We start from the raw sequence: 27,310 nt of genomic DNA on the forward strand, positions 1-27,310 counted from the left end.
TTGGGTGTCACCGGTGCTGTAGCCATTGAGGGAGCACCTTGCAACTTTGCTGTCTCAGTCCCTCTCCCTCACTTGTGTGACAGCAGAATTGCAGGGGTCTCTAGTATCTGGGTACCAGTAATACCCAATACCTGCAGGCACTATGTGCTAGAGAGGCTGCAATTATCTGGGACCATTGGAGCAGAGATCCCTGGCCAGAACTGCAAAGGAGGACCTCAGGTCCCTGGCCATGCAAGAAACCACTTTGTAATTGAAGAGGTCCTGTCTTCAGAAGGCTCCCATGTTCCTGGTGGGAGAGTGAGTGAGTGGGGCTAGTGATACTGGACACTGAACTGTGCTCTGTTTGGGAATGGCTCCCATGCTCTGAGCTGGTGAATGAACAAGCTGGCCTGTGACAGTGGAGCTGCAGAGGGCATCCTGAAATGCTGCTGGGCCAGTGATGCTGGATCCCTGCAGGCACAAGATGTACGGAAAGTTGTGGCCCTAGCCGAACAGACTAGAGAACCCTAGCCAGGAGTGTGCAGCAGAGTCAGTGTCCCTGATGTGGAGGGTTCCACCCCACTAGTGAATGGCTCCATTGCTGTGCAGGAGCCATTTAGTAGTGAGGTGGCCTCTCCCACAACCAGGGACTCATATTTGTCCTGTTCACAATCCTGGCTTACAGTCCAGCATCGCCAGCCCTGCAGTTTTTCAGGATGCTCTCTGCAGCTCCACCATCATGTCCCTGCTTATTCATTAACCAACTCCGAATGTGGGAGCCATCCCCAAACAGGGCACAGGTCAGCGGTGGGGTGGCCTGACTCATGACCCACAGCTAACCCTTACCCCTGACGTATTTATTTTTATTTTCAATGATAAAAAATGTAAAATGTTAATTGTTAGCACTAAATATAACCTAGGTATGTATGCGTTGCATAATTGCATTTTTAGATGCTCCAGGGAAGAAGGAGATTTTGAGATTGAAGCACTAATGTGGGTGATTTTGGGAGTTCTTGATTCAGTTTTCAGCTGTACCGCAGATTTCCTGCATGACTTTGCGCAAGTTATCTCCTACTCTCTGGCTGTGTCTAGACTCCAGGGTTTTGTCGACAAAACTATACCTGCGTGTCTATTGCTGCTGAGTTCTGTCAACATAATGTCGACAGAACTCAGCAATTTTTCTCAATGGCTGTAAACCTCATTCTACGAGGAATAATGCCTTTTGTCGACAGAGTTCTGTCAACAGAAGACATTATTGCATCTACACGGCAATAATGTTAAAAAATATTAAAAGCGGCTTGCTTTGTCGACAGAACTGGATGCAGTCTAGACACTCTGTCGACAGTATCTGTCGACAAAGCCTCTCAACAAAAGCCTGTCTAGACGTACCCTCTGAGACTATAGAGGTATAGGAATTACCTTATCTCACATAGGTGTCAGGATAAATCCGTAGATACTAGGAATGCTGTCATGATGGACATCACATTAGTACCTGTATCAGGAGTGAGGAACCTTTTTTCAGTCGGGGCCACTGACCCACAGAAGAATCAGTTAGAGGCTGCACACAAGTGGGAAGCACAAAAACAAATCTTCACTGATGTGGTCCCTGACTTAGAAGGTAAAAGACACTCCCCACATTCCTCTGGCACAATAGAGACCAGTGGGGGCCTAGGCTAGTACATTTTGTAATCTCCAGCTTCATGGGAGGGTGGCATGGGGACTGGAGCACCAGCACCGGGCTCTTCATTGCTGGGCAGGGGCCTTGAGCCAGATCCACATCCATTCCACAGGCCCTTAGGTTCCCCATCCCTGACCTAGATAAATGCTTGAAAACTTCAGGTCTGATTTTGCAACTGGCTCCTTGTGAGCAGGATTGGAGCCTTAGTCATATTGTTATGTTGTCCTGCTTTTTTTAGTGTACAGACACTTTTTTTAATATTAAAATGACTATTTAAAAAAATGGATTGTCGGCTTATAAACAAAGCATGTTTAACAAAAGTGTCATAATCCTCAAATGGCATTATTTTATAATCCCAGTTTATACCAGGTCTGAGGGAAAAAACGTTTTCCTACAATTAAATATCAAATTGTCATGGAATTCCTATATTTAACATCTTTTAAACTAGATGAGTCTTTAAATGTGGAAATACTAAATTTGCATATAGAATCTTTTTAACTACATTATGAAAAATTATAGTCTGATCTAGGGCAGTTAGAATGTAGTGTGTATATATGAGGGGTAGGGCTTTCAAAACCACTTGCCACCCCATTGATTTTTTTTTCCTGAATCAAAATAAGTTTCTAGGTTAACTAGGCATCTTTGAATTTTACTTGCTCACAAAGACAAATGCATTTTAAATGAAATTTAACAAGCTGTATATTTTAAAATAAATTCTGTTGTAAGGGAACTTGAGCATTTAAGTTGCTTAACAATCACTTGCAGCTTAGTTGGGAGGAAGAGGACAGAGAGGTTTGTGGTGACAGTCCGTAATTCTGGGGTAATGCAATAACATGTAAAGACTATCTTACTTTGAAGCAGCTAGACTAAGGCTTTCTCTATGCTGCCACAGCTTTCACGGGTACCCTCCCTCTCCCTCCCCCAAGACAAAAGTTTTGCCAGGGCAGTGTGAATGGTTAGTTGTCAACAGAAGTGCTGTCCTGTCAACAACACACATCCTGCTTCTAGGGAGCAGGAGTATTTTGTCCACAAAAGTGCCAACAAACAGTATTTACACTGTATCGATGCAACCATTTAACTAAAAGCTGTGTGGTAACAAAACATAAGCAGATACAAAAGCTCTAAAGCTTTGTGTGAGATGGCACTTAGATCATGATAGTAAATCGATTTTTACAATTCTAAAATGGTTTCTGTTAACTTGGCATAAACATAGTTTGTCTGCCTATTATGACTTAGTAAAAAGAGTATTAAAACAGTTATGGCAGTATTATCATAGCCAGGCAAACCATATTTACCTAATTTTAGCAGGAATAATTTTGAAATTGTTTTAAAACAGTCCTTCTAGTATGGTTTTTATGCCAAGATAGGTGGGCCTAAACCGGTCTTAAACTGGTGCAGGAAATACAAAAATAACTGAGTCCATAACATTGTTCCCTTAAGATGATCCCTGGCCAGCTGATCAGGAGAGATTCAAATGCTGCACAGCTGATTAGCAGAGCGCTCACAGCTAGGTTTTGTGTTTTTGTTGGTGGTGAACATTCGCATATGACTTGGTGCATATAGACAAATGTATTCAACACATGGATGGAAAAGATGAGGGGGAACATTTTTGGTCCATATAATCAGGTGTGCTATGGCATCAGAGCTTACTATCTACATGATTTAAAACTGACTAAAGATAATGGAGAAAGGGGGAATTATGGGAAAACATGCCATTAATTTTGACATACTTTTTTCCCCCCCCCCCAAAAATCTAGTCTCACTACTTTAAAATGCTCAGTGTAAAATAATTTTGACTGAATTTTCAGGATTGGGCATTTTAAATTAGGCTCTTAGAGCTGGGTTTTAAAAATCTCAGGACCTCTGGAAAAACAGGCCACTTAATTATGCATTTAGGTAAGGATTTAGGTAACTAAATGTTGGCATCCACTTTTAAAACTGTCTGGGGTTTTATATTCTTGAAAGAGGCGTTTTAATAGGAAACTTTTCATCTTGTCTACATGGTGTTTAATGCATCATATGGGGTTGTGACTTCTAAAGCGTATTAAGGTGCTGTGCATTAATTGATCTGTGATGAACTCTGGTGTGCTTAACAGCATGCTGTTTATATTATGTGAAAGTTCACTAGGGAACCTTTACTGTGCACCAGCAGAATTCTACAGGGATGACTTGATAGTTAAAGTTCTTTGGAAATCACACCCTTATAGACTACATTAATGCACTGTTTAGACAAGCCCTAAAAGTAAATTATTACTATATTAGCTAAATAGAGAGGGATTTGTTGGAAAGGGGAAGTGTATTTAGTTGAAGTCATGTGGATTTTCACCTTTATTTTGGGCATCTTCCATTACCAAGTTTCATACTCACTTTCCTGAATGAATAGCTACATGAGCTACTTGGACATCAATGCTGCCTTTTGGTTGGATGCACTAGAAAGCTGGAGAGAAATTTAATCACCATGTGATCTTAAAGACTTTCAACATCAGTTCTGCAGTGCTTCTGGCTTTGTTAGTTGAAAGCCATTCCTGAACATGGATAATATATGCTACATCAAGATTCTTGCTGATCCTTTGGATTTGAAACACTGTAGAATGACAAGTTTAAAGTTAAAATCTGTGTTATCTAATTCATGCAAATAATCCATTTCAGTCTTTCATGCCTCTTTTGTGAATGAAGTAAGAAAGATTTACCTTTAGGGAAAGAAATGTTTATTAAGTAATATATTTTTTATAAAAGGGTTTTACTGCTTTGGCATTTTCCTAAACAATATTAAGCCCTGTGCTTTTCTTTTTAAATAAAAACTAGGTTTAAATAAAAACTGCACCCCCTGCTTGCTACACTTGCCAAACCCCCTCTCTCTGCGGGGTAGGTGTCTGGCCAGGGATGAGGGGGCAGGAGCAGGCTAGGAGTAGGTGTCTGGCCACGAGGGCCAGACGGTATTTATAAGAAGACTTGAAAACCTTTATGAAATGGAGAATAACAAAAACATTGAGATTGGAGGCCTTGTCACCATTATCACGAAGTTCTGCTTTCACCTAGTAAAAATGTCAGCCACCCCTCAGTGCTGCTTTTTGTGTAGTAACTTTTTTCTTCCTTTTATGGGTAAATAAAAAATATTGACAAAATGCTATTACCTTTCTGTAAAAGAATATCCAAGTTTTGATGTTTGACACACACTTAAGTAAATGGAGCTGAAGGCCTACCCAGAAAACAGGTGTATCTTAAACATGGACCATTCAAAATCCTGAGATCTATAGCCACAGTCCCTTCAAGTATATATGTTCTGATGTCTGAAATACCTTAATGTTTTATCTTCTCATTCCAGGACAACCCTCCATATGATAAGGGAGCCTTCAGAATTGAAATCAACTTTCCAGCAGAATATCCATTCAAACCTCCCAAGATTACATTTAAAACAAAGATCTATCACCCTAACATTGATGAAAAGGGGCAGGTTTGTCTGCCAGTAATTAGTGCTGAAAACTGGAAGCCAGCAACCAAAACTGACCAAGGTAAATCACTATGTATGGAGAACTTGAAATTAAGTTACTATGTTGGTTAAAGCCAATGGGTGCTTGGTTTTATCATGTGGTAGCTGATATCCCAAGATATCTGTGTATAGGTTTATGCAATAGATTACTCCCTATAGCAGGGTTAGGAAACCCTTTTAGGGTCAGGGGCTACTGGCCCGTAGAAAAATCAGTCAGGGGCTGCATACAAGTAAGAAGCTCATACGCGTGCACACACAAAACAAACCATCACTGAAGTGGCCCCTGCCTGAGAAGGAGAATGACACTCCCTATTCCTTTCACACATCAGAGGCCCACAGATAGTAGATTTTGTGTGCTCCAGCCTGGCAGTGGGGAGGACCCCTGAGGCATGCAGGCCCGGCCCTGAGGTTTCCCACCCGTGCCCTATGGGAATGTAGTGAATCGGTGGTAGTTGATCTTCAGTTATACACTAGGATAATGCATTGACGTAGTATCTGCAGCAGTAGAGCTCCATCATTGATGACGAAAGCACCTAGAAACCATAGAACTACAAATTCAGACCCTAACAAAGATTAATTCTTAGATCTTAAAAGATTATATGAAATTTAAGGTGTGAGGACTCTTGGAAAAGACCTTTAACATTTGGATTTGAAGGACCTTTTGTTTCCATTTACTGTCAGGCTAAGAATGTATCTCCATTTGATATTTGATGCTGGCTGGCAGAGTTGATATTGAATGCTGCTAGGTGGCTATTGTAATTCTATTGTTAGGGAGCTCCTTTTTTGTATGGGCTTTTTTTAGTGCTATAAACCCAAATTAGTAATAGAAATTCTTTCTTCTTCAAAGCTTTAGTGATAATAAAGAGCTTTTTTTATGTAATAGGCAGATTCTGTACAGATAAATTCCCTTCTCCCAGCCTTCGTCTGTCAGTTTCTCACCATGAATAGTGTGTTGACAAAACCAGATACTATAGTTACATATAGATATCCATGAAAAAGCCTTCAATTTCTGAACTCCCATTTTCACTTCCATATGCTCATAACTTTGTAATTCTAGGCTTGACTTCAGTTCAGAGAAAGCTTTAGGAAAATAATTTAGGTATTTTTGTCCACCAGTAACTTAAATAGCTAAATAAAATCCACCAAGTCTACTTTGTGGTGAGTCCTCCTGGAGTCAGAGCCTCTTGGGGAAACAACTATGCACCTGCTAAAAACTGAAGGTGGTGTGCTTCAGTAATTTAGCTGGCACAGAAAAGTAAAACGAGAACTATACATTCTCTCTACTTGGCCTTACAACCCAACTTTGCTCAGCAGTCTCAACTGAGACCAACTGAAAAACAGTAAAATCTTTTTTTAAATAAGTGAGGGAAGATAAACTGGTTTAAAATCAGGAATCTGAACAAATCCTAGGTGAAAAAATATTGCTGATCCCACCTTTTTTTGCCATATTTTGCAAGTTTTAAGCCAGTTTTAAAAATTCGTTTTCTCTTTCAATGTCAAATAACTGTCTGCACCCAAATATTAGCAGTTTGACCGAGGTGCAATTTTTTCTTATAATGGAATCATAGGACTGGAAGTAACCTTCAAGAGGTCATTTAGTCCATTGCCCTGCCGTTTACCCCATCCCTGTTCTGTGTTCTGAGAGATGACTTTCAAAATAGGCATGAACCAAAGGAAAAAATGCAACATCAGTCAAATTTGCATGTTTAATTAAAACTATCTTGATGCTGCTCTCAGGAACTGGGAAAGTTAGGAGTATTGACCTTTTATATACTAAATGCACATCTTAAGGCTATACTACATATTAAGGTTGCAGCTGCTTAATATTAAAGACATGTGCATTGTGACTGAATTATGTTAAGACTCATCTTAATACTATGTTAGGGCCTGATTTGTGTGTTAAATGTTGCAGTTATTTTCATACTTTATTTAAACATCTCTTGTTTACCTTAAACACATATAAGCCAGCCTCCTGTCATAGCAGCAAAGGATGAGGTTATCCTACTGGGTTCCAATTTTTTGGTCTTGAGCTATGCTTCTTGCTGCCAGGGTCACAAAGGATGGAGAGTGATGTGAATACAGTGTGTTATGTCTTCTAGGAAGAAGTACGACATGTCTGCTTTGACTGATGTTGCACTCCCTGGGAGAGGGGATTATCATAGTCATGTAACTGCTAAAATTTGCAGTTACACGATTATTGAATTAATCAATAGCTAACATCCCGATTAAATACAACTTATCAAGACCACTTTTAAACTGTCTATAATACATATTCATGATAGTTTTCCATGCACCATCATACAGCTAACATCCGTAGAAATAATTACACATAGAAATCCTAATTTAACTAGTGTTATTTCTATCATAAATTCATTTTTAGCTGTATGCTGTGGGGAAGGGCTTGAGTTTAAGCACAGGAATGTAGTGGTTAGTTTAATATGTGTTTTACTCTACAGGCTTATTTTCTACTGTCACTCAGCACATTAACATACTTGGCACTGTAAGAAACAATGAGTGTTTTGGTACCTATCCAAAGAAACTTTCAATTGACACTTTATTTCAGAGCAAGTTTTTTTTTATTCAGTTAGTCTGCCTTTGGACGTATCTACTGTAATCAGTGTTAGATCACGTGCTTCTTGATCATCAACATCATATGTAATGTGTCTTGGTCTCAGTTACGAAGCTCTTGCTCACCTTTTGACACTATACAAAAATGAATTAAAACTGTCAGATGTTTACTAATTTGTACACTTTTGGTTAGATAATCTACAAAATTTTATAAAATCAGTGATGGTTTTAATCCCATTACATTTATTTTCCTTGGTTTCCTTTTTCGGTGTTTTCTTCCTTTCAGGATATCTAAAGTTTTTATTTTGGGGGGGGAAGGGGGTATTTTTCTTTTTTTTTCCTTTTTTCTTTTTATTTTTTTTTAACTTGCAGTTTAGGGTAATTGTTGCAGATCCCTTAGCAGAAGTAACAGTTAGACCTACAGTGTGCTTTAGCTAGGTTGAAAAGCCCTGATGCTAGAATAAAGTTTTGCTACTATAAAACTAGTTCCTGTCTATTCAGTATTAGGAATGTTGGCATGTAGCCGTTCACACAATTAACTAGTAAGACCAGGCTTATCGGTTAATCTTAACGGTTACGCACGCGCACACACACACACACACACACACCCCCTTGCTGCCTCTATTTTTCTATTCCATATGGCAGCTGGTTACCAGTGTGTTAATGAAATTTTGGCTTAGTTATGGAAGCAATTTTATATATTGTTTGAGACCCCTAAATCTGACTAGATTGAGGTGTTATGAACGTCAGACAATGAATTCCTATTTTTTTCCACATTTCTTTTCTGTAGATTAAAAAGATTTATCACAGATAAGATACCTTCCATTTATGCTCATTCCTTTTATTGACTGCATGCAGTACAGTTTGAGAATTTGTAATTACTGCCCCCTATCGGTTAGTCTCTAATGGTCACGGGTACATTAATAAAAGTAGCATTAGATTTCACAGCAGTATGCCAAGTCCATCATTTGAGTACCATGTCTAGTTTAGTTGAATATGGTTTAGACTGAGGTTTCTGATGGAGAACATTGACACTTTTGGAGCATGGTCCTGAATATTGGTGTGAGAAATATCCTGAAGTATTACCAGTTTGTTCATCTAGTATATCTTCACCAGCTGCTATATTTGGCAATTTATTTTAGAGTAATGGTAAAGTAGAAGCTGTTTAAGGAATTGAGGGAATATACAGTTTACTGTATTTATTTTATATCTGTTCCTGTAACAATGGTAGTTTTTCCATATGTAATTAGATGAAATACACTGTATTAGTCATGCCAGAAAGTCTGGAGTCCAGTTTGAACTGTATGGGATTTGTCTATTTTTCTAATGTCAGCTTCCAGTTTTTCCTTCTTGAGATGAATATTAATTCAGAATCATTACCAAACTACAATTTTGAACTGGGTCCAGTTGCTATGTTCTCAATAATTTATCAATGTATTGGTTTGTTTTTGGAAAGCATATAGATTTATAAGGACATTCTTAACACCATTTAAACTCTATTTTTTAATGCATCATTCATACATTTCAGCAATTTAAAAATTAAATGTTCAAACCACTGACAATACTTGTACTTCTTTTAACAGTAATCCAGTCCCTCATAGCTCTGGTGAATGACCCACAGCCTGAGCACCCCCTTCGGGCTGATCTAGCTGAAGAATACTCTAAGGACCGTAAAAAATTCTGTAAGAATGCTGAAGAGTTTACAAAGAAATATGGTGAAAAGCGACCAGTGGACTAAAATCTGACAAAATTGATGTCAGCAATGTGTGATAGAAGATCCGGAGCAGTGCATTTCAGACACACCACAAAGCAGGACTCTATGGAAAATTGACAAGTGCCACCTTTTGGTGTTTGCTTGTGGCTGTTACTAACTTTCTACAGTTTTCTTAATCAAAAGTGGTCTAGGTAACCTGTAAAGAAAGGATTAAAAAATTAAGATGTTCTAGTTCTGCTTTCTTTGTTTAAAAATCACTGCTTCAGTATACTTTAAAGGATGCTGTTTCTTTTACTTGTCAGAATTTATCAAAATTATCTTAGACTTATATTCTGCCCTTAAAATTCAAAAGGTTGTGGCTGTTGTTTCTTCTTTTCCTTTGCAGTTCCCACTATCTTGCATTCATTTAATTTTTCATTTAATTTTCTTCCCCCAAACTGATGTCTTAGAAAATATATCCCTGTCCTCATGGAACATGGTTGGATGTTTGGCAGTTGTTTACTTTTTCTCTTTAAATGTTGCACTGTGCTTTGTGGAACTTGGGTAGCAAGTTCCCCTTAACTTCAGTTTGTAACATAATAAACAAAACAAAACCCCACAAAAACAATCAGAAAAATAGCCTAGGGGTCTTATGTAAATTTGGCTGATGTTACCACAATAATGTTTATTAAATGGGGAAACCCAAGTTTTGTGTGCGTGATTGAATTAAAATATGGCTTATGTCCTAGTTTTGGAAAACTAAAAAAAAATCTATAGCAAATGAATAGTGGAATGTGATTGTGAAATTCTTTCACTTTTATTATTAATATCTATGCAGACGAGCTAGGAAAAATTGCACAGAACAACATTGCAACCACTTTAGGAAGTTTTTGAAATTGGGGACCAATAGGTACCAAAGTAAAAAAACTGAATTAAAAATCAATCCTTTTGGAAATATTAATTTTGAAATTGAAAGCTAAATCTGACGCCATGGCTAGCTATTTGAGTACATCTTCACATCAAAATGTATTATGAAACCATCTGTATTTTTTGGGATAGCAATGCCCCTCCCCCCACCAATTATTGTATAATTCTTTTTTAATGGTATGATAATAGCATTAAGCAATAAATAAATAGAATTCATTTCACTAGTATTGTTCATAAATATCTAAAATAATATACTACACTCGAGTTAGATGAGTCAATGAGTATTTAAAGTAATACTCCCTCCTCACTTATTCAGGTAAAAATAAGGTATTTTCCCTTCCATCCAAGGCATCCCTGCTCAGATAAAAGGAAGCTCTTCCTGTTCAGGACACAATACCTTTTACGCTTTCATATTTTTAGCTGCCTTTTTCCCCTCCTTAAATCTAAAATGAGGTCATAGCCACACAGTCAATTGCCTTCTCTTCCCAACCATTAGAATTTTGGTGTCTTATTGAAAAAGCAAGTTTATTTCCAGAAATCTGAGATTTGGAGTGCATATCTGTTGTGCAGAAAGCTATATTAGTAAATTCTTCACACCCAGATGGTTATTTGTACTCCTACAATCAGCATTAGTATAGGATCTGTCTTTGCAATGTTTCAGAACTTGTGTGTGAAACCCTTTTTGGTTTAAGTATGTCTTGTATATTTCTGTCTCTTCTGCCCAGACTCTTTTTAATCTAGATCCAGCTTTGATTTAGAATTTAGTATAACCAATGACAGCCCAGTACCTCTGTTGAAAAGAAAACATTTTATAAGTGAGGGAGCTTAAGAACTTTTGTTTAAGTGTTCTTAGATTCTCTGGCAGGTAAATAAAGTTAAACCATGGTCACCTTATAAAGGAAATTTGCATTTCCTACGTGTGTTCAGGTTTGGTGAGCACTGTCTATTACCAGATTTTCACATCTTTGTCTTCATTTGCAGAAAGTTGGTACTGATTTTGTTTCATTCACGCTCACTGATTCAAAATAAAAAAATGCCAAATTATCTGTCAAACTGAAATGTGTAACTTCTGCATCAGATACCTAAATGACCTATTGCTTTTTCTCCTCTTGATCAAGTGTGTTAGCATGGAGACTTGCCATTGCCCAAATTTACATTTATAAAAACTGTAGCACCGGTTTGTCACTTTTCTTTCTATTTAATAGTGAATATACTTTGACTGTAAACCTCTCAGGTTAAATGCTGAATTCATGTGAATTAGATACCACTGAAAGGGAACTGAAGAGGTTGGATAATGTTAAGAATTACATTTCAAATTCACAACAGCCAGTAGGAAGGCCATGCTTACCCAATTTTATGTCTAGGGTCAGGTGGAAGAAAATACTGATCCCAAGTCTATTCTTTATAGTCCTGTCTGCAAACTGTAAGATGTGAAACACATGTAGTAGCTTTTACTTATAGGTGACTTTCTGCAAAATATACAGACCAAATAAGTATATGTACTGTATGGGTGAAGTGGGAGTAGACAAGTGAAAAGTACTAAGCCAGTCCTGTGTAAACTCAGGAATTCAAACTCTTGTTCTATTAGTTCCCTAAGTCATGTTCAATTCTAAACATGCAGTTTAAGATCCAAAAGTATAGCATACTGGTAAAACTATACACCCAAAAGTATTGGTATAGGCTTTCTGCAATTCCATTCTGCTACCTGTAATAAAAATACTCTCAAAGGCTTCGTGGCATGCTTTATTTTTAGTCAGATTGGATTGTGAAAAAAATTTTATACAGGAGAAGCTTATAGTTTGATGAACTTCAGCTCTCAATACTTTGTCAAATCTGGACTTCTAATACTCCAGTCATTTGAAGAAGTGGGTCGTATCCACAAAAGCTCATGATACCACCTACACATTTTGTTAGCCTTTATGGTGCTGCTAGACTATTCATTGCTTTTTAAGTTTTTACTAAGTTTAGTTTCCCTATTAACAAAATATAGTTCAGCCCATCTACTTAAAATTAGGAACTCTTTACTCACATCTCTACATTAAAGTGCTTTCAACTCATTTGAATGTTAAAATTCTGCTTTTATCCTATTTAAAAATATGGTCAATTACAAAACTGTCTAATATTCACAGTGCAGAACTGAATTGGTGAAGGCCACTGTTAACGCTGATTTCACAGTATTCCGTTAGTTTGAAGGAAGCAAATGAATACAAATCACAGTACAATTCATAACAATGGAAGTTCTGATGATTAAATGTGATCAAAGCAAATTCAGAGTAAGTATTCCTGAGACTAAATCAAAGGTTTAAAAGTATGTAATAAAACAAGGTCATGTGTAAAAATCTTAGATAATCCCCAGTGCCTCTGGTATATTCTTGCACAACAAATAGTCAAACACTAGATGGCACTTACACTTCTACCAGCACTTTTACAATCTCATTCTTCTATTGTTAATTGCAACTCTTACAGCCCTTGTTCTTTTATTATACTTTATTATATAAAGTAACCTGAAAATGTTACCACTCACTGTAAACACTAATGGTCACGTAAAGTTGTTTGACATATCAAGCACTTCCAAAAATTGGTTTCTTTTCTAATATTGCCTCAGGCACATTCTGTACATATTATGGTAGCAATTGTAAACCTGTGTAATATTGTGGTAATCTAAATTTATGGAATTGCTGTATCAAGCACCTTTCAGGCAATCTTAATACTGCATTAATGTTTCTTACTTTTCCTTGCACAAATATTAATATTCCCAGTTGGCAAGGAACAGGCCACGAAATAGGTCCAGTTAATCATGGAAAAATCATGCCCTGTTTGCACACAGCCCTAGTATGAATGGGTACTGGGTAGACTAATTTTTCTGCAGTTTGCACTTCAAACAGTTACGACTTTGTAACAAAGGCATTTGTGCCAAAATGAGGTCTCTTAATATATCCAAGATGAACAACACTGACTCACATGAAACTACAGTTTTGGCAGGCACTAAGCTCATACCTTTGGAAAAATCTTCCTTGAGGTAACGCTGAATGAAAACTGATCTGGAACTGTAGCAAAAGGTGCCAGGAACAACAGAAGTTAGAAAGTCTTGAAGTTTTTGTTTTGTTTTTCCCTTCTCATTGTCACTGTTCCCGTTAGACCACCTTCATGATTATGGTAAGTGGCTGCCATCACAACCACCATCTCATGAATGGTGTGGCGTGTATTTACAGTTGTTGGTAGGATTTTTACAGGTAACAGACATGAAATATCAAATGAGCCAACAGTTGCTGTTCTTGCAAAATCATAAAATGTTTGTCTGGAAATGCTGTCAATATTATTTGCTTTTGACAGTTAAATAGAATAGTAACTCTGCATCTAGCCAGTGGTATGAAATATGATTGAAGGAATCAGTAGGCTAATACCATGAGCTGATTACTTTTAGGCTATGTCTAGACAGGCATGATTTTCCAGAAATGCTTTTAATGGACAAGTTTTCCGTTACAAGCATTTGCGGAAAAGAGCATCTAGATTGGCACGGACGCTTTTCTGCAAAAGCACTTTTTGCGGAAAAGCGTCTGTGCCGATCTAGTTGCGCTTTTGCGCAAAAAAGCCCCGATCACCATTTTCGCTGGCCCTTTTGCGCAAAAGCTTTGTGCAAAAGGACTTTTGCCTGAACAGGAGCAGCATAGTATTTCTGCAAGAAGCACTGATTTCAGACAGCAGGAAGTCAGTGTTCTTGCAGAAATTCAAGCGGCCAGTGTAGACAGCTTTTGCGGAAAAACTTGCCAGTCTAGATGCAGCCCTAGTGCAGGAAAAGAAATGTTTGCAATGACCCGTTCTCTTCTATACGCATCAATAAAAATGCAACATTTTCAAATACAAAAATAAAAAGGAAAATACAGTAATTTTGAATATTTAACTAAATGTTCAAAGTTATTAGGTTTACAAAAATCAGGCTCTCTTGGCCAGCTAAGCCTTACTTCCTAGGCTTTGTGTCTTTTTGCAACTAATCCCTGCCACCTCACAAAAAAATATTTCAAAAAGTTGATGCATGATTGTCAGCCACATGTGGGTGAGCTGTGGGTGAGCTATGTGCTATTGCAGCATCTGCAGGAAATGATTTACTGTTAGACTGAGAGTTGGGCCTTGATTTCCAAGTTAAAGTGTGTAGTGTCCCATGAGTACATTACACAAAGGAAATCCATCGCTTTCAAATCAGCTGAGGTGGTTTACAAATCTGATAATGAAAGAGATACAAGTTGAGATGTTGCTGTTGAGTGTTTTGGAGAATCCAATTATTTCTACTTACTTTAATTACAAGATGATCCCAGTCCACTCACAGTTCTCATCTTCATTAATGAGGCGTATAGACAAAAGTGGTCTAAATCCTTAGTATACTATCAGCTATAGTTCCCCCCAGTATAGGCTATATGTATCTCCTCTTGCTTAAAGATCTTTAAATGCACAAAGTTGAATGTTCCTTGTTTTGTAATAGTTCTGCAACTCTGGATTCATTAATATCTGGAGTTCATGCAAGCGCTCCCATGACTGTGAAAAATCATCTGGTCCTTCGCCACAGCCTCCAGCAGGTGGAATAGTAGGGTACCCTGGATGTACCATCAGTTCAATTGTGACTGTTCTGCTTTGCTGATCTTGAGGTGAAAACTGAGTCATGTGAGAGTTTTCCTTGGTGGTAAAAGTCAGCATGGCACTATCGATGGCACTCTTAATGTTGCTGACAGACATGTTTTTGCCCATTGTACTCAAACCTATATAAATGTCGACCCACCTATTGAAAGGGGGAGATACAAAAATTAATATGAATAAAAGGTATGAAACGTAGCTGTAGTGTGATATTTTCAAAACAAAGTTATTTCAGATATTTAAACACAAAATAAATCCAAACAAGCCTAACAATAACTCATCCTTTAACATACACCAACACAGAACACCATCAATTAATATATCCATTTTTGAACAAAAGCTCCATTCCTGCAGGCTGTAAGATGTATGAGGACCTTGTGCCCATAGAGACCCCCAGCGAAGTTAACTTTGTCCCATTGCTTTGGTTTGAAAATGTGTAAATGAGTCATGCTACAGCTGTTGTTAGAGCCCTATAGACCTACTTTAAACTGGGGGTAAGCATGTTGATCAGGAAGGATACCGTTTACTACTGTACATTAAAATTGTGTGTTTTTATTGAAAGATTTGTTGAAAAATTAATAAATCATAATTTCAGGTTCTAGTTACCTCTAATACCTTGATTTTGCCTCAATTTGACTGTAAAATGGGAAACCTTGCTAACAGAGCTGACTCTCGTGCTTAGCCAGAGCCATACTTGCTTACTTTAGGGACAAAATTACAGGATTTTACTGCAGTTAGTATTGATAAGCCAACAAAATGAAGAGGGAGGGAGGGAGCCAGAGGTTATGTCTTCTTATGCATTATTAACAGAATTATTAGTGATGTTCCAGTTGCAGGGCCAAACTCTTAAAAATTTCACCTGTACAAACCAAAGTGGGTTTGACAGGTGTAAGGGCATGCAGAATTAAAATACAACAAAGTTCTCAGGTATAACTGAGCACAGAACTTGGCTTAGGAAGGCCATTTGTCTGGTGTTAAACTAGAAGGTCCTCTGTTTAAGAGGTCTGTCCCCAGGGTGCCAGATCAGGGAGATCCAATCTATACACATTAAATATAAGGTCAGATCAAGTGCACAGAGTCATGTCTATAGCACTTTAAGAACTCTGGTTTGAACAGCTGGCATGGATACTAGAAATTAGGGATGTGAATGGTTAAGTGGTTAACCAGTAAGCATAACACTTTAACAGGTGATGCTTACCAGTTATGGTTAACTAGTGTGGGCAGGAGCAGCCCCTCCACCCAACCCCATTTAATTGGTTAACTGATTAAACTTAATGTTTAACCTGTTAACTAATTAAAGAGAATTTTATATTATCTCACCCACATTTGTCTTTTTAATATCCTAGGACTGACATGGCCACAACAACACTGCAAACAGAAGTCCCGATTTATACTTTCCCTATTGTCTCAGTAGGAGACTGTAGTGGTGCATATCTGCCACCATATGGTGCTGTGAGAGGGTAAAAAGCAACAGCAGTTGCAGGCCAATTGCCTGATTTAATATGGTATTTCCTATAAGTAACCTAGTTCTTGCTACTGTGCCCTTGAGTCCAAAGGAGATAGAAAACACTGAAGAAACCTGCCCTGTGAAGGTTGGAGAACACCTGCTTTCTGTTTATGTAATGTTCTGCGAGGAATAATGAAAAACATCGAGAATAGATAAGAGCTGAATTCTTTGGTGTACGTGTCTTACCTTATTCCATACCTTGTAAATACATCTACTGTGTCAAGGGAATCTTTTTCTACTCCCAGATAAAAGTCCATTAGAGGTGGCTCTATCCACACACAGCTGTGAAGACCTGGTTCTATTGGTACACGTGTATACTTGATCCCATACTCCTCTAACACCTGTGCAAACACATGTCTAACCTCTACAAGAAAAGGGAGAATTTACGGTTAGAAATTACAAAACTAGGAAATCAGCTCTCCTGAGCTATCATGACCCTGGTGATTGCTGGCCCTGAGTGCACCCATCTATATCTATTTGATCTAGTTGTTTTTCCATTGCTACAAATAAGCTGATTGGCCTAGAATAAGGTGCTCTCTCTCTCTCTGAATATCTGCTGACACCGGTGGAAGGCAACTGCAGTCAGGCCCTGTGATTCTCAGAAACTTGCTGGAAGAAAGAGGCCTGAATTGCTGTGAAGCTCGGGCTCCAAAATCCTCACCCTAGACATAGCAGCACTGTGGCCCACTGCTAGACCTCCCAATGTACTCTAAGTGAGGCTCAACTGATCAATTACTGTCGTCATTGGAGACTGGCAGAAATGGAAGCCTCTCCAGTCTTGTCAGCAGCTGTACTCCATTTACTGCTCCCTGAAATTACCGCCACAGCTACAGTAGATAAACAACTCAGCTGAAACCTTCAAAAGTGCCTGATACATTTCTGGGTATTGCATGCAACCCTCTGGTGTCAGCACTTGAGAAGGTTTGACACCACCTATAAGCCACACAAAATCCTCCTACGGCAGTGAGGGCACAACAGTAATTTCTCTCACCAGATCCAGTCTTTCTGGAAACATAATGTGATCAGTTCTTCTCATTATAATTAAATTAATATTTATTGCTCTTCATTACTATAATTAACTGTTAACAGGCAGCATTTGGGTTGTTTTGTAGGAAGGGAAGCCATGGAAAACACCTGCACTGAGCAACATTAACTTCCCTAGCTAATTTCAGCATCTATTACCCAGACATATCTGGGAAACATGCAGCATAAAATGTCTTCCCAACATCTATCTGACTGAACACAGATCTCTGCATGGCATGTATGTGACAGGAAGGGGCATAGGAAAGTATGGCGCAGTTGCCTTCTTCCCACCCACCAGTCTCTCCCTGTTCCTTCTCCATCTGCTTGCTCGCCTCTGTGACCAGCAAAAAGAGAGAAACATATAAGCTCTAGAGTAGTAGGTAAAATTCCTGCTTCTTAATTATAAGAAGCTAGCAGATTTATCCAGCATTGCCCAATACTGAACAGAGCACTACTCCAAATTTCTCCACCTTATCTCTTTTCAGTAATGTTATTGAGAAGCAATCCTATTACAGATTCATCCTTTTTCTTTTCTTTTGAAGAAAAAGGGGGGGGCTCATTTTGGTTCAGTCTCTTTCAAAATTCACTCCATTATGACAATTGTGAGGACTGTACTTCAACTGGTGATTCTCTCTCCTTTCTGCATGATTTTATGAAAAGCAATCCCAATCCAGGCACATCTCATTTTCCTGGCACAACCAAGCCCTTGTGCAGCTTTAAGTTATGATATTAGGAAGCTGTATACCACATTTGATGGTCTTAGCTCTTACCATTTAGGAGGAGTTCTTGATCAAACAGACAGACAAACCCTCTAAAATATGTAGTAGATGTGCTGCTGAGATCATAAAGTTGCAGTGAACAGCAATAATATAATTGCTGGTTTGGGCAGGAAGTCAGAACAATTAATAGATTCAGAGCATTTAAAGTCAGAAGGGACCCCAGTGCTCAAGCTGACTTGATTTCCTGCATAGCACAAGCCAGAGAGCCTTGATATCTAAGGCGGGCCCAGCACAGATATCTGGGGAAGAAGAGAAGATGTTCAAAGGCATAAAATGTAGTCATTCACCTAAGTGCCATTTGTTTTTCTGTACATCCTGCCCAAAAGGATAAAGGGTCTCTTTTTCTCTTTATGTGATACCTTTAACCTCAATCATCTCAAACGTCTGATGCTAAGAAAACACAGTAGAAAAAACACCCAATTATTTATAAAATGGTAAAAACAAATATTAAAAAATCTCCTCCAACAGTATTGTAATGCTGAGAATTTCAGAATGGTCAGGTGGCTGCCGGTCTGTTCCCTGCCTGACTTTGACAGGGTAGAGAATTAGTAAAGGAAGATTCAGCACTGAATTATCAGCTCTGGGAGGGAAGCTGCCATTCTAGGACTGTGAAGATCTTCACAGTGTTAGAGGCAGTGAAAGGGAGGTTAAATGGCAGCAGATTCAGGCACAGGAAGGATAATTTCCTCTCATGCTGGATGTGGAAAATGGGATTTCTGGAATGGGATTTCTGTAGTTTATGACCAAATATTCAGCAATATTTGGCAAAAAAGCTTATTCAGCAAACTGGGTGTGGGGGGGTTCCCTCTAAACAAAATTATCCTTAATTACAGGGGGCTGGGAGGAAAATCACCAACATCCTACCTGGAAGAACATGAACATGCTGGTGTCCATCCATGTGATGAGGGATGTGACCTGTCAGTTCCCGAAACAGGTCGACTTGTGCCATTAGCTCCTGTTTCACCTAAATAATGAAGATGGTAGGTGGGAAGGAAGGGGGAGAAAGAGAAAAATGTCACTAATGCAGAGACTAGGAGACATCTGATATAAGATATTCACTGGAGGACACCCTACCCCATCCATGACTCCGTCCATTATTACTCATGTAGGGCTTGCTCCTAAAAGGTGGTGAGCACCCTCAACTGGTAGCGAAGCCAAACCTGAACTAGGGATGCTAACTACCAAGTATTTGGGTAAGCGTGTAACTGCTTGAAATTTTAGCAGTTACACGTTTACACATGGGGGGGGGGGCAGGCAGGAGCCGGTGCTCACAGGGAGCTGACTTAAAAGCTTAAAAGCCTGCTCCTTGTGAGCACCAGTTCCCACCTGCTCTCCCCATACTGCCTCTACAGGAGGCAGCCAGGAAGGGACAGGTGACTCTATGGAGCAAGCACGCTTGGAGAGCCAATTTAAAAGCTGGCTCCCCATATGTGCCCACTCTGACCTGTCCCCACCCCAGGGACTCTGTGAGAGGCAGCAAGGAGAGGGGAAGGCAGCTCCTTGGAGCCAGCATGCACAGGGAACCAGCTTAAAAGCTGGCTCCCTGCGCATATTTGACTCCTACCTCCCCCTGCTTGCTGCTCTGATTCAGAGGCAGCAAGAGGAGGGGAGTGCATGTAGTCAATAGGATTAACCAATAAGCCCAGGCCTATTGGTTAATCGTGTAGCTGACTACATGTTGACATTCCTACTTTGGACACTCCCCTGTAATTTGCCAAGGGTTCTGGTCCCCCATTAGGTTTCTGGGACCAGGTCCCTGAGGAGCACCATTTATGTGTGGAGAGGGGCTATAAATAGAGGGTGAAATTGTTAAAGACACCCAAGGGAGCTGGATTTCCAGTGTCCATTAAAGCGAATGGGAAACAGGCACTGAGCTTTGACAATTTCATCCCAACATTCCTGTAGGTTCTTTCAGGCAGACACTGCTGGCCTTTTAGTCTGTGCAATGGGGCTCTGTCCCAACCAAGGCCTTTGGGCACCACACCCAGGCTCACTGGGAAGGCTCTCCTTGAATGTAGTTATTTGTGTCTGAGTGGGCAGCTCTCCACAAACAACAGGGAAGGGAAAACTCTTGGCTCTCACCAGCCCTTGTGGGGGTGATTCCTCCCCCAGCCCTACTCTGACCTGCCCAGACATGTTAGCACTTGTTACTGTGCTCTGGGCTGCTGTTGAAGATACACCCTAGAGTGTTACATTGGGTGGTGGCCACGTATTCTTAAAAGTCACTGGGAATTAAATTGTAGCCACCAAACTTCTCTCACTAGCTACCAAAATCCTGTTTGAACATAGGTGAAAACCTCTTCCCTCACCCACCAAGTCAATGGCTGTGTCTACATTGGCATCCCTTTCCGGAAAAGGGATGCTAATGAGACACTTCGGAATTGCAAATCCATGGGGGATTTAAATATTCCCCGCGGCATTTGCATTTACATGGCTGCTGCTTTTTTCCGGCTCGGGGTTTTTACCAGAGAAAAGCACCAGTGTAGATGCGATTTTCCAGAAAATAAGCCCTTCTCCGGAAGATCCCTTATTCCTACTTGAAAGAAGGAATAAGGGATCTTCCGGAGAAGGGCTTATTTTCCGGAAAATTGCGTCTACACTGGCGCTTTTCTCCGGCAAAAACCCCGAGCTGGAAAAAAGCGGCAGCCATGTAAATGCAAATGCTGCAGGGGATATTTAAATCCCCCGCGGATTTGCATTTCCGAAGTGTCTCATTAGCATCCCTTTTCCAGAAAGGGATGCCAATGTAGACACAGCCTATGTGTTTAACATACTCTGAAGATTCAAACTGACAACTATCAGACTCAAACAGTTTCTCAACAGGCAAATTAACCCTAGAAAGCACTTCTACTGCATTTCCATGAAATGATCTCAGGACACTTTAAAAGCCATAATTCCTGTAAAATTTAAGGAAGTGGTTATAAAACAAATGAATGTGGGGTCACTGAGGCAAAAAGAAGTGCTATGATTTGCCCATAGTCACAAAGCCGATCTAGTAAAATCCAATGCTCCTGCCTGCCAGGCTCATGCTTCAACTATAAGACAAAATTCTGCAACACAGGCCATGTTAATCCTGGAGCTCACCCTGAGACTTGTCTACGTTACTACAAACCATCGACATGCCCCTGATCTCTGACCTGGAAAAGCTTTCACCTGGTCTGTGGATAAGCAATCAAGCAAAATGATGTCTAGGGAGTGTCATTTGTCTTTTCTCCCACCTCTGACATTTTCAGGAGACCTTTTGCTAGAACCGTCCTGAACCCCATCTTTCCGTGGAAGAATCCATCTTTGTTGAGCAGGGAGGAATTCTTGAGCGCCTTGCAGACAGGGGAGCCCTCAGACAGGTTGGCATGCAGACCTATTGGAATGTTATGCCTAGAACATGAACAAAAGGCTGGTTACATTTCCCCTTCCCTGTCTCCAGGGAGATCCTAGTTGCTGGATTTATGTGGAGAGGTTTCATTGTCTCTTTTCATCATGGAATGTAGTGTTGTTGCTCCTCTGGAAGGAGAAGCAGAGCAAGACGCTAAACAAGAATAGATCCTCTCTAAGGAACAATCCTATGTTGTCTGCTGGGAGACAACCTAATAAATCCCTTTCACTTCTAAGTCTTTGATTCTATGACACAGAATGGCAGAATCAGTAGCAATGAAACACTCTGGCTGTGTCTACACTCAGTGTGCACATTCCTCCGTTCATTGTTAAAGGTGGCTTACCTCATTCTTTGGGATTTGATCCCATCTGGGAAGTGATATCCCAGGAAGCTGGGTCCTAAACTGCACTCTCCTTGGACCTGAAGTGGTTCAATGTCTGTACTGCTTCTCGGTGGGGGCAGGAGCGTTGGCTGGGGGAGACCAGCCCAGCAGGACCAGGCAGTGAGGAGCCCCAGAGAGTAGGATGGCAAGTGACAGAACCCTGGGAGTCACCCTCAAGGTGTTGTCTGTGACTGTACCCCGTCACACAAGGCATGTTCCAAATTTTGGCCAAAAAGAGTTGAGCATCTGATAAACCCTTTATTGAAGAGTTATATTCTGCCCTGCAGCTTGTGTAGATCTTTAACTCTAAAGTCCTCTGAGGAGTACTGATAACGTGTCATCTTCCTGTCCTACCTGCATGTGTTTTCTTTGGGATGCCATATGCCAGGGGTTCTCAAACTGTGGGGTGGGACCCCAGCAAGTATGAAGTCCAAGCCCCACTACCCAAGGCTAAGGTTACACACCACACACCCAGAACAGAAGCCATTGGGGCTTCAGCGTTGGCCCTTCCACCCAGAGCAGCAGGGCTTGGTAGGCTCAGTATTCAGTCCTGTCTCTTATGGTCATGTAGTAATTTTTGTTCTCAGAAGTGGATCATGGTACAACAGGAGTGAGCAATAATTTTTGGTGGGGGCGAGCCACTCCAAGATTTTGGTAAGTGGTCAAGGGCCACACGTCTATGGAGGGGCATGAGCTCTGGGGTGTAGAAGGGAACCTGGGATAGAGAACTAGGGTGCAGGAGAGGGTGTGGGGTCTGAGAGGGAGTTTGGGTGAAGGAGGGGGCTATAGGGTCTGAGAGGGAGTTTGGGTGAAGGAGGGGGCTATGATCTGGGGCTGTGGACTGGAGTATAGGGCTCAGGAGGGGGTCTGAATGCAGGAGAGGATTCTGGCCTGGGGGAGGGTGTAGGAGGGAATGCAGGGTCTGAGAGGGAGTAGTGACCTGGAGGAGGTGGGGAGAGTGGGTACAGAGAGTTTGGGTGGTAGCCTGGGTCAGATAGTTTGGGGGAGACAAGGAGTGGAGTGCTAGAGGCAGGCTCCGGCTGGGAGCTGCTTACTTAGGTGGTTTCTAGCCAGCAGCCCTGCCGAAACCTGAGGCAAGCTCCCCACCTGTCTGTGGCAGTTCCAAGCTGCTCCACATAACTCTGCTCCAAGCAGGGACAGGAGAGGAGGGGTGGAGACTTTGCAGCCCTTGCCCCAGCAACATTTCTCAGTTCCTATTGGCCAGAAACTGGCCAGTGGGAGCTGAGAGATTTTGCTGGAGGAGGTCAAGACAGCATGCAAAGCCTCCTCCTCCCTCCCCAGCACACAGAGCAGAGAGTAGGCAGTCATTAAAATGGATGTAGCTGCTAAGAAGTTTGAGAGTCATTAAACCATTGAATGTGGTGTCGCTGCATGTATTCAGCAGCAGCTATTCTGCACTGAGTGGTGTTTATAATAATCCTGATGTTGGGGAGAGGTTCTCTCCCAAATTAACTCAACTGGATGAAAACACAAACAAAAGTAATATTTTGGCAGTGATCTGTACTGCCACAAAGGGGACAGGATTCTGTTCCTGATCCCAGGCATACTTTATCCAGGTTAGTGGGGTACAGGCATATGGAGGAAACACTAGAACGTGACCCAGGCTACATCTTGACTACAATGATCTATCGGAAAAAGGTACACAAAATGTGCTCCGCAATTTATGTACCTTTTTCCAATAGTTTTTTAGAAAGAGGCTTTTCTGAAATTTGGCCTGTCTACACTGGGCTAAATTTTGGAAAATCCTCCTCTTTCTGAAGAGCCCTTCTTCCTTGTGGAAGGAGGACTTCCAAAAGAGCACATCTACTCTTCTGCAAGAAAAGACGTGTTCCCTGGACACAGCAGAGTCTTCCTGGATCCGCAGCTCTGCAGCATCAGGGTTTAACTAAACTGTGATAAACCAAAATGACACCTTTTGTGAAATGGGGAAAACACCTTACGACGGGTACCCAAAGGGACTATCCATAAGAATCAGACAAGTAGGACTTAGTTTTATTGTAAGCTTCTTGGGGCAGAATTCTAATCTATTCTGTGTTCTGTACGATACTGAGTATGTTGTCAACACTCAATAATGGGACAGCATACAGCTACTTCTCTTGAGTGAATGGTAACTGTCAAAGCCAGCCTACCAGCTCTGTTCTCAAAATTCATTTTGCATCATTCAAGTCAGTGGTAGGGGAGACAAATGTACTCATGTGGTAAAGGCAAACAACTGAGGGGAATAAAACAGGTAAGTGAATCATTGGAATAGTTTCCTTTTCAAGGATCTGTGGTTTCTCAGTCTGAGTGCTCTAAGCAATTGTTCCGGCTGAAATAACTAACCTAATCTGATATCACAGTAAATGCTGAATTCAGAATACAACTGAGTTTCTCTGGTTACTGGATTCTTCTTACATAACTGAGTTAAACTTGCTGTGAGCATTTCCATCAGCTTTCTAGATGTGTGTCTGTTCCTAGATCCAAGTCCTGACCAGCCATATGCTGGGTTCAATGCAGAATCTTCAGTTGTTTTCAATTCCTTGCGGGGAATCTGGAAGGGATCTTTATACGCCCTTCCACAGCTCTTGCTTTAAGCTGCATGTTTTCAAATAGCAATGCTAGGTTAATTCAATTCACATCCTTTTTAAGTAAACTGACTTCCTATTGGCTTTCTGTTTGTAACCCTACCTCGGAAACAACCAGCTGACTGGGCTTGATGGCTTTTATTACTAAGTGCTGACATGATAAAGATAGAAATGCCTGCATACAGATGTCACGTTAGTAAATACCTGAGTGCCTGATGACAGGGAAAGCAATGCTAGGCTGTGCAATGCTTAGAAGAACTTATGGCAGCAGACCACCACTGCTTTGGATTTCTGCTTGGTAAATACAAAAACATTTGCACACCTATAATGTTGTTGCATAAAAGCTAGTCATTGCCACCCTCTGATGAACTCTGAGGTCTGGTCAAAGAACACATCTAAAGTAATTGTCTTGTATCTTGTTCTTGTTTTTCTTCCCATTATTTCAGATTACAAAGCCTCTTAAAAAGAGACAAGGCTTCTTAAGCCTGATCTACATTATAAACTTTTGTTTGTGTAGTAATGTTGGTTAGAGGCATGGTTTTATTATGATACTTTTATACCAGCAAAAGCGCTCAGGTAGGAGCAGTTTATACCTGCAAAAAAAGTCCTTTTTCCCTGTAGGTTACTTCATGTGGGGAGCTTGTATAAGCTATACCAGTAAAAGCACTCTTTTGCTGAAGTAATCTGACACCAGGTACCAGAATGAAACAAGCTGCAGCGGCACAAGCACACTTTTGCTGGTTGGTATAAGCTGTGCCTACAGTAGGCAGGTTTGCTGGGACAGCTCTCCTAATACCACTATGCCAACAAACCCTATCTAGAGTAATGCCACTGACTGGCCTTCAAGGCAAGCCACATTCAGCTTTTTCTGAACAGATAGTGACAGGGCACTTTCATGATCATTAGTGATCCAAGTAAGGAATCATGAACTGCTACATACATAGAGCTAAGGATTCAGTGTGAGGAAGATGGATTACAGTACAGAGTCTGGCACATGAAGGGGCAGAATCTTTGAGCAAGGTCTTAACCAGAGACAAAATCAGATAGAAGGGTCCAAAGAGTAGGTTACGCTCCTGTGGGGAAGCCTTGAGCTAGGGCTGACAAGAGCAGGTTGATGCCAAGGGGAACCTGCCAGGGAAGCACCAAGGGAAAACCTACTAAGAGAAGAAGGAAGACGAGAAGGGGAATTGTGCAGCAGCAGGCTAGGCTGCTGTGGGGAAGGCTGAAGAAGGGCCAATGCAAACATTGCAGTGGAGCCTGAGAAGTTGGAAGAACTATTACTTGGACATTTAGCTTGGATTTTCCGTTGTATCTTGTGCTACCCTGGAAGGGGATCGTACTTTATGACTTAGCCACAGGACTGAGTCACAGAAGACCTGGTGAGAGGCAGACAGCTCCCAGGACACATTGAAGACAAGGCCCTTTGCAGCACTGCAGTCTGATGATGCAAGAGGGTGCTACGGAGGCTGAGTACATTACCTCCCAGGCAGACAAGATCTTCTATTGGGCTGCCCCCATGTCATCACTGCTTACTGAGGAAATGATGGCGATGCAGGTCTTAATAAGATGAGAATGTGGAGGGAATAGCAGAAATACTTCCAGATTAGGGCAATGTCATGCAGGAAAGCCAAAATGAAGTTACTGTTTACACATGCATTTTGCAATCAGTGTTGATGAGAAAGGAAAGGAAAACACAGAAGGCACTTAAATGTGGTTTTGTTAGAATTTCCAATGTTCAATCACAATTTAACTGACAAAAGAATGAAGAAAGCATTGTGGAAAATGTTTAAAAGACCTCTCTATCTCCAGTAAGGATAAGATGATGGAATCTATTTATATAATTCAATAAATCAGTTTAAGAATGGCAGGTCTCAGTCTCCACCCTTATGTAATGCTGTTGATATCAGGAAAGTTACTATTAAGGATGACTGATAAATTGTTTCACGACTGGCTGAAACAAGACATTAAGATGTTTTTCAAGTCCTGCAACAATTCAGACTTTGTGGTGAGCACCAACTCCTGCTCTGATGCTAGAAGCAACTTACCAGCCACACAAACCTGCTGGTACAGCAAACAGCAGGTCCAATCAAACCAGCAGAATTACATATTTTTATGTCCCAGTGGTAATTAATACAATGAAATCTACCCTAAGATCCACTTCCAATAGGCAAGTCTGCTCTTTTTATAAAACTTTATAAGAACATCCAATATCCTATTGTGCCAATGAAGAGACATGCCAGCTGGAGCATGATGGGACATTAAACTAGGAGCCAATATTCGGAGCCAGGCATGCTGAGGGGCTTAACAAGGAAAAAAGATGTTTCAAACTTTGAACGTGTTGATTCCCAGAGGCATTGAGGTTGTACATTACTCTTCAGACTAATAGATCAGCATCTTATTTATTTGAAGCAATAATTATTCATCTTCATAAAATCTGCAAACGTGGCTGGATACAAGGGTATTGTAAGATATGGAACAAAGATGAGCAGTACAAACTAAATCAAGTAGCACTGAAAATTAACAAGCAAACTGTTGAGAGGCAAAACCAGAACCCAACCCTAACATAGGTATAAAACTCCACCTATCCAAAGGGACTTCCCATATGCAAGTCTCCTCTTAGCTGGGGGGAAGACTTTAATCAGAAAAATGTGAATAAAAATAGGGAATTGTTTAAGAACAGTTTAATGAATGCTCCAAAGC

The 27,310-nt window shown here is 40.6% G+C and overlaps 2 protein-coding genes across 5 annotated transcripts in view; one reads left to right on the plus strand and one right to left on the minus strand.

Moving 5' to 3' along the window:
- UBE2L3 (ubiquitin conjugating enzyme E2 L3) overlaps positions 1–11,388 on the plus strand; it is a 26,012-nt gene extending 14,624 nt beyond the window's left edge. For both annotated transcript variants that reach the window (XM_075898273.1, XM_075898274.1), the window contains 2 exons: positions 4,983–5,169; positions 9,299–11,388. In XM_075898273.1, the coding sequence (XP_075754388.1) occupies positions 4,983–5,169; positions 9,299–9,453 (342 nt within the window). In that variant the 3' untranslated portion in view covers positions 9,454–11,388. The remainder of the gene's footprint in view (positions 1–4,982; positions 5,170–9,298) is intronic.
- YDJC (YdjC chitooligosaccharide deacetylase homolog) overlaps positions 11,330–27,310 on the minus strand; it is a 23,641-nt gene continuing 7,660 nt past the window's right edge. Inside the window, exons 3-6 of one of the 3 annotated variants that reach the window (XM_075898271.1) lie at positions 21,489–21,645; positions 19,135–19,234; positions 16,667–16,832; positions 11,330–15,106 (exon numbers count right to left, since the gene is read on the minus strand). In XM_075898271.1, the coding sequence (XP_075754386.1) occupies positions 14,764–15,106; positions 16,667–16,832; positions 19,135–19,234; positions 21,489–21,645 (766 nt within the window). In that variant the 3' untranslated portion in view covers positions 11,330–14,763. The other 2 variants (XM_075898270.1, XM_075898272.1) reach the window with 2 other exon arrangements.

This window comes from Pelodiscus sinensis, chromosome 15 (genome assembly GCF_049634645.1).
Source record: "Pelodiscus sinensis isolate JC-2024 chromosome 15, ASM4963464v1, whole genome shotgun sequence".
Lineage (NCBI taxonomy): Eukaryota > Metazoa > Chordata > Testudines > Trionychidae > Pelodiscus > Pelodiscus sinensis.